Here is an 8,071-nt window from a genome sequence, read left to right on the forward strand (position 1 = left end):
GTGCCTGTATGCTTACAGCGCAGTATTGGGGTGGGAGTTACCCGATTTTCCAGGTGTTGTGTGTCTCAGTTCCCCTGGCTAGGAAAACGGATCCCCTTCCCCCTTGCGCTTCCAGGTGAGGCGATGCCTCGCCCTGCTTCAGCTCTCGCTGGTCAGGCTGCAGCAGCTGACCAGCACCGATTGTCCGGCACTCCCTAGTGAGATGACCCCAGTACCTCAGTTGAAAATGCAGAAATCACCGGTCTTCTGTGTCGCTCGCGCTGGGAGTTGAAGACTGGAGCTGTTCCTATTCGGCCATCTTGCTCCGCCCCTCCTTTATCTTTTTCAATGTCCTATCATTCCCCATGCCACCCGGCTTTCCCCATAACCTACACACAGTAGGTATTCAATAAATGTGCACTGGAAGAGTGAGTGAATGAATGAAGTATATTGAACATTGGGGATCAGTAATTTGAATTGTATTTTTGGCTTCCTCATTAATATATGACTTGGAATACAACCCAGTCCTTTCTCCAATCAGCAAATGTAGTAAAAGTATTGTTTTCTACTTCTCACAATGGAGATATGTACTAAATATTGATGGGCAAGACAGATTCCCCCCATATAGTTTACCGTCTTAAGCAATTTCTAATGTGCCTTGCAAATTCCATCATGAATGCTTTTACTGATTTACATACTTTGCATTCTTTAAAGCCTGTTCAACACTTAAGGTCTTCAGAAAGTCCTCCATGGGACACCCTTAGACAACTGCTTTACTGCATGGCACTTCAGAACTGTCTAGCTCTCAATCATAGCAATCTGCACTTGTTAATACGACACTCCTTTAAATGAGTCCTTCAGATATTTCCATGTGTTCTGTTTCTAAAACTTAAGGCTCTTTTTTTTTTTTTAGAAAGAGGGTTGTGTATTCTACTTATTTTGTAACCCCCACCTAGTGCTTTGTAGACAATATATCATACTGTAGGTATTCAATAAATGACTATTATTGATTTAAATGGAGATCAGTTCTGCTATTATAGTAGGCCCCTGTAATCTGTAGCTTTGCTGAGGTTTCAGTTATGAGAGGCCAGCTGCATTCCAAAAATATTAAATGAAAAGTTCCAGAAGTAAACAATTCATAATTTTTAAATAGTGTACCATTCTGAGTATTGTTATAATTGTTCTATTTTATTATTAGTTATTATTAATGTCTTACTATGCCTAATTTATAGATTAAACTGCATCATAGGTACATATGTATAAGAAAAAACATAGTCTAAATAAGGTTCAGGACTATCCCCAGTTTTCAGACACCCACTGGGGGTCTTAGAATGTATCCCCTTCAGATAAAAGAGGAGTACTGTATAAATGTATACAATGTCATACAAAACAATACAATCTGGCCATTATTGAAAGCACTTAAAAATTATGGCCAAGCAAAATTTGGTTTAATTCTAAACTAAATCGCAAAACAATGATTTTTTTCTACTGAAGAGCTCTTAATGCTTCCTATGTACAAATGATATTAAATCTGCTTTTATTAATATGTTCCTTTATTTTCCCACATGATTTATAATTTGAGCCATATGTCCAGTACTGGTGAAAGTTCTATTTTTCTGGGTTTATGGAAGAGTTGAATATTTTATAAGTATCAATATAAAATTATCACAAAAATAGATATTTCATACATAAGAGCAAAGATCTTAAATATTCATAGATAGCAATTTTAGTAATGACATCAAAAGATTGTGAAACTAAATTTACTCTGCTGCTAATGCTGTAGCAGACTACTAGAGAACACCATCTGATATTCTAACAAAGGAGAGGATAATATTTTTCTGAACATTTGAAAATGCCAAAATTTAATAACAGGCTCAAAATAAACATACTCATATTTTTGGCCAATGGCAAATTTGACTGAAACACAGAACCACATCCTATATTTCTTCAGCTCATCCATAATAACTCCAGGATGACTGACTTCAAAGGAGAGAATGTTGATTGGCATTTACCTGTCATACAGAAGCAAGAGGTAATGTTCCCTTGAAGAAGAGGCTCAAGCCACTGTTTCTTCTGTTCCTCACTTCCATACAGGTGCAGAACCTCCATGTTCCCTGTGTCTATACATAAGAAGGAGTATTTGTTTTGCATTTGAAAATTTATCAATATGAAATCCACAACTTTATATAGAGAGTACAGAAATGCATCTTTTTTTTTTTTTTTTTGAGACGGAGGTCTGGCTCTGTCGCCCAGGCTGGAGTGCGGTGGCCGGATCTCAGCTCACTGCAAGCTCCGCCTCCCGGGTTTACGCCATTCTCCTGCCTCCGCCTCCCAAGTAGCTGGGACTACAGGCGCCCGCCTCGTCGCCCGGCTAGTTTTTTGTATTCTTTAGTAGAGACGGGGTTTCACCGTATTAGCCAGGATGGTCTCGATTTCCTGACCTTGCGATCCGCCCGTCTCGGCCTCCCAAAGTGCTGGGATTACAGGCTTGAGCCACCGCGCCCGGCCAGAAATGCATCTTTTTAAAGCAAATGTTTGCTAATAAAAATGTTTTGAAACATATAGTAAGTATAATTTACACTGACAGCATGTCATAAATATTTACAAGTACATGGCATTTGGTACATATTTATTCAACTTTTTCTGAATCACATACTCTTCATCAGTTCATCCCAATGAAGAACGGCACTAATGACGTCTAACTCAATTAGAACTGAAGGAAATAATTTACTGGCCTAAACCTTGCCTGCTGCATTGCAAATACGCCCTGCTAGAAGTGACTGCAATGCTCCCGGAGAACAATTAACATTGCATGTCCTACTGAGACTCCAGCCCTTAATTCTATCTGCTCTTCTTCAAACACACCCTATGCTTTCTAATTTCCACATATTTGCTTGGGTCAGGCTTTTTCTCAAGTGAAATTCTCCCTGCCCTTCACAAGTAAACTCCTGCTTATAAGCCACCTCCTCTGCAAAGAATCTCTGATTACCCAGTCAGTAATACCTCCTTCCTCTGAACTCATATAACAATTATTTCCATTTAACTCTAACATTGCTCTTACTTTTATGTACCCCATACTACCTAGAAAATAGTGATAATTCTCAAGGATGATAAAGACAGAATCCCTGCCCTGGAAAGAAAATGGCAGTAGAGAACTTCAAAGACTCTCTCTGACCCTTGGAGGGTATTGTTTATAGTACATGATGCACTGTAGTATTGCCCTTGGCTAACAAAGAATTCTTCATGTCTGCTATGGAGTAAAATTTTCTAGATGGCTTCCTCTGATTTTCCATTCCTGTCAAATTTCTTAAAATACTGTCTAAAATCTTTTCCTTGAGTGTTGATTATTCAGAAGATTTTGAGAAAACAATTTTCATATCAACATTTACAATGACTTTAAGGATAGTTACTGAAATGCTTATGAAAATTGAGTTGTGTAAGTTAAATCTCTCAAGATGTCTGCACTCTGTTCAGGGACTCCTAATAGAGCCAACATTATATCAACATTAACAAAATTCCTTCTAGATTAACACAGCTGAACATTCTTTTTGACTGAGGGAGAAAATAAGTCCTGAGTTATAATTCATGAAGCTCATTGTTTGTTTTCTTTGGCTGTTTTAAACTCACTGTTATGTGTTATAGTACAAATAAGGTAAATATTGAATTCAGAATTTCCAAAAATTATCAGTTTCTTCTGAAAAGCTCACAAAGTTATCATTTATAGATTGGGAAAAAACAACAACAACAACAACAACAACAAAACGTAGATAAACTATACCAGAAAGAAAAATTATTCCCTATTAAAAGGTATCAGACCAGCTCTCTAGATTCCTCCTTTATGGGCAGGGCATCTCTAAAAGAAAGGCAGTAGCCCCAGTCAGGGGCTTATAGATGAAACTCCTATCTCCTGGGGACAGAGGACCTGGGGGGAAGAAGGGGTGGCTGCGGGCACAGTTTCAGCAGACTTCAACGTTCCTGCCTGCCGGCACTGAAGAGAGCAGCGGATCTCCCAGCACAGCGCTTGAGCTCTGCTAAGGGACAGACTGCCTCCTCAAGTGGGTCCTGGACCCCCATGCCTCCTGATGGGGAGACACCTCCCAACAGGGGTAGACATACACTTCATACAGGAGAGCTCCGGCTGGTATGTGGTGGGTGCCCCTCAGGGACGAAGCTTCCAGAGGAAGGAACAGAAAGCAATCTTTGCTGTTCTGCAGCCTCCACTGGTGATATCTAGGCAAACGGGGTTGGGAGTGAATCTCCAGCAAACTCCAGCAGACCTGCAGCAGAGTGGCCTGACTCAGAAGGAAAACTAACAAACAGAAAGGAATAGCATGAACAACAAAAAGGATGCCTACACAAAAACTCCATCTGAAGGTCACCAACATCAAAGATCAAAGGTAGATAAATCCACGAAGATGAGGAAAACCAGTGCAAAAGGCTGAAAATTCCAAAAACCAGAAGGCCTCTTCTCCTCCAAAGGATCACAACCCCTCGCCAGCAAGGGAACAAAACCGGACGGAGAATGAGTTTGACGAATTGACAGAAGTAGGCTTCAGAATGTGGGTAATAACAAACTCCTCTGAGCTAAAGGAGCATATTCTAACCTAATGCAAGGAACCTAAGAACCTTGACAAAAGGTTAGAGGAATTGCTAACTAGAATAACCAGTTTCGAGAAGACCATAAATGACCTGATGGAGCTGAAAAACAGTGCGAGAACTTCGTGAAGTATACACAAGTATCAATAGCTGAATCAATCAAGCAAAAGAAAGGATATTAGAGACTGAAGATCAACTTAATGAAATAAAGCATGAAGACAAGATTAGAGAAAAAAGAATGAAAAGGAATGAACAAAGCCCCCAAGAAATATGGGATGATGTGAAAAGACCAAACCTAGGTTTGACTGGTGTACCTAAAAGTGATGGGGAAAATGGAACCAAGTTGGAAAACACTCTTCAGGATATTATCCAGGAGAACTTCCCCAACCTAGCAAGACAGGCCAACATTCAAATTCAGGAAATACAGAATACACCACAAAGACACTTCTCAAGAAGAGCAACCCCAAGACACCAAGGTCAGATTCACCAAAGTTGACATGAAAGAAAAAATGTGAGGGGCAGCCAGAGAGAAAGGTCAGGTTACCCACAAAAGGAAGCCCATCAGACTAACAGTAGATCTCTCTGCAGAAACCCTACAAACCAGAAGAGAGTGGGGGCCAATATTCAACATTCTTAAAGGAAAGAAATTTTCAACTCAGAATTTCATATCCAGCCAAACTAAGCTTCATAAGAGAAGGAAAAATAAAATCCTTTACAGGCAAGCAAATGCTGGGAGAGATTTTGTCACCACCAGGCCTGTCTTACAACAGCTCCTGAAGGAAGCACTAAATATGCAAAGCAAAAACGGGTACTAGCCACTTCAAAAACATACCAAATTGCAAAGACCATCGACACTATAAAGAAACTGCATCAACTAACAAGCAAAATAACCAGCTAGCATCATAATGACAGGATCAAATTCACATATAACAATATTAACCTTAAATGTAAACAGGCTAAATGTCCCAATTAAAAGACACAGACTGGCAAGCTGGATAAAAAAACCAAGACCCAATGTTATGCTGTCTTTGAGAGACTCATCTCACATATAATGACACCCGTATGTTCAAAATAAAGCGATGAAAAAAGCTACAAAACAAATGGGAAACAAATAGGAAGAGAGGAAGTCAAAATATCCCTGTTTACAGACAATATGATTCTATATAGAATCTAGAAAACCCCATAGTCTTTTATTCTTTTTGTGGCAATTGTAAATGAGATTAAATTCCTAATTTGGCTGTCAACTTGATGGTTTTTGGTTTATGAGAGTGCTAGTGATTTTTGTACACTGATTTTGTATCCTGAGATATCGCTGAAGTTGTTTGTCAGCTTAAGGAGCTTTTGGGCCAAGATATGGGAGGTAGCTGATTTTGAACAGCAGGATTCAAAAGATATTACTTTTTAATCTCTGGCTACTAGATGAATTTCTTTGGCTTTTATCAACCAGATGATGCAATAAAATGTTCTGAACTGTTTCTGTTAATTTTCTATACTATGGAAGAACAAGAGGGAGTGGATAATAGCTATTTAGATATAGGTAGCTAGGCATTATTATTATTATTTATTTATTTTTGAGACTGAGTCTCGCTCTGCCGCCCAGGCTGGAGTGCAGTGGTGCAATCTTGGCTCACTGCAAGCTCCGCCTCCCGGGTTTACGCCATTCTTCTGCCTCAGCCTCCCGAGTGGCTGGGACTACAGGCGCCCACCACCACACCTGGCTAATTTTTTGTATTTTTAGTAGAGACAGGGTTTCACCGTGTTAGCCAGGATGGTCTCGATCTCCTGATCTCGTGATCTGCCCGCCTCGGCCTCCCAAAGTGCTGGGATTACAGGTGTGAGCCACCACGTCCTGCTGCTAGGCATTATTATATATTAAGTTTCAGATATCATTCTGCAGACAAATAGTCTTATCTATATTATCTAAATTCAGCTAGAATGACTACCTCTCTTCCTTTTTCTTTCTACTGTCTCTGCCATCATTTCATGCAACCAATGTTTGAAGTCAGCTTTACAAGAGCAGGCATTTTCTGATCTACATGCCTGTGTGTTCCACTGAACACCTGCAACCATATGGTGTCAAGTGGCTTCATACATCGAATATGCCAGCTGATTATCAGATTGATGGTATTTGAGATTTTGCCTCAGTTAATAAGCTACTTTCCTAAGGATTCAAAGTTTGAGAAATATACTTCAGTTGTTGTCTAGCCACATGACATTTTAGCATGTTATTTTCAAGTTCTTAGCTTCAATTTTCTGAGGTCCTAATACGCTAAGAAAATGGAGGGGTTAAAATAAGTTTCCAAAAATGTCTTCAACAAATGTGGCATTGATAAACATTGAACTTTGTGAATTAGTAGGTATTATATAGCAAGAGAAGTCACGTTAAAGCTACTGAGAAGAGTAGTGGAGAGGAGCAGTCACCATATTACAGAGGGAGAAGCAGTGGTTTTGGTGTCAAGCTTGCTGTAATTTAAATCCTTTCCTGTTACTCTGCCACAGGGGCCTCCATTTCCTATACATAAAATGGAGGAAAAAGTAAAAATGAAACTACATGCATTAAAAATATTAATCCCATATTCTTACTAGGATGTCCAAGTTGTTTATATATTTTCATAGGCATCTCATGTATCTGAATATTATTTGTCACCCTTGGCACACATGTTTCATTTATTTTCTTATTTTTCTGCATTAAATAGTTTTCATTTAATTTCATTTACTGTTCCATCTCCTTTTATGTGCACTAATTCAAATACTCTTTGGAAGAATTTGGAGATAGAGTGAATGAATCAGATAATAGAATACTAATTTCATACATAATCCAAAATGCAGTGTAGATACCTAACGTTGATCTTTTTTTTAAAATGAGCAATTTTTAAACTTCGGAATGTTGAAATTTAGTGCTTAATAAATAGAGCAAGGTAATGATGTTGAATGTGTAGAAATATCTTAATTTTATATATGCATATATTTTAATGGAAAACTCTAAAAAATATACATGTTGGATGTTTTAAGGGAAAAAAATAGTTTTGTTCAGGTATGTTTAACATCCTAAAATATCCAGGTAGTTATCTTGAACACATAATTTCCCTTAATCTAAATTGCTGTGGAATCTGTTTCTGAAATTATACAATAAATAGATAGTTATGGGACTGAAATAAAACCCTAACAAGATTGCTTAATGATACTAAATAACATAAAAGCTATAAGTTCTTGTTTCACTTTCAATTGAAATCACAGTTTGATTCTCTAATTTCATTACTGTGGCTGATATTTCCTTGGAGACAGATATCTACTATTCCCTAGGCTATTTTGCTCTGCCTCCTAACAAACTATCTGATTTCAGATGTCACTTAGTAAATATAAATATCATTTTAAATGTTTTTAAATACCACTTAGCCGTGTTTAGTTTATCAGAAACTATTTGGAGTGGCATCAGGGATTCAATTGCTTTCCTCTCAGGCTATATTTAACATAATTAAAATAAAAATCAATGAAA

General features: G+C 38.2%; 1 protein-coding gene across 1 annotated transcript in view; it reads right to left on the bottom strand.

Moving 5' to 3' along the window:
* ACAD11 (acyl-CoA dehydrogenase family member 11) overlaps positions 1–8,071 on the bottom strand; it is a 94,456-nt gene that overhangs the window by 44,967 nt on the left and 41,418 nt on the right. Inside the window, exon 12 of the mRNA XM_017868402.1 lies at positions 1,992–2,099. Within this exon, the coding sequence (XP_017723891.1) occupies positions 1,992–2,099 (108 nt within the window). The remainder of the gene's footprint in view (positions 1–1,991; positions 2,100–8,071) is intronic.

The sequence above is a fragment of the Rhinopithecus bieti genome, unplaced genomic scaffold (assembly GCF_001698545.2).
Source record: "Rhinopithecus bieti isolate Rb0 unplaced genomic scaffold, ASM169854v2 scaffold_2453, whole genome shotgun sequence".
In the NCBI taxonomy this organism is placed as follows: Eukaryota; Metazoa; Chordata; class Mammalia; order Primates; family Cercopithecidae; genus Rhinopithecus; species Rhinopithecus bieti.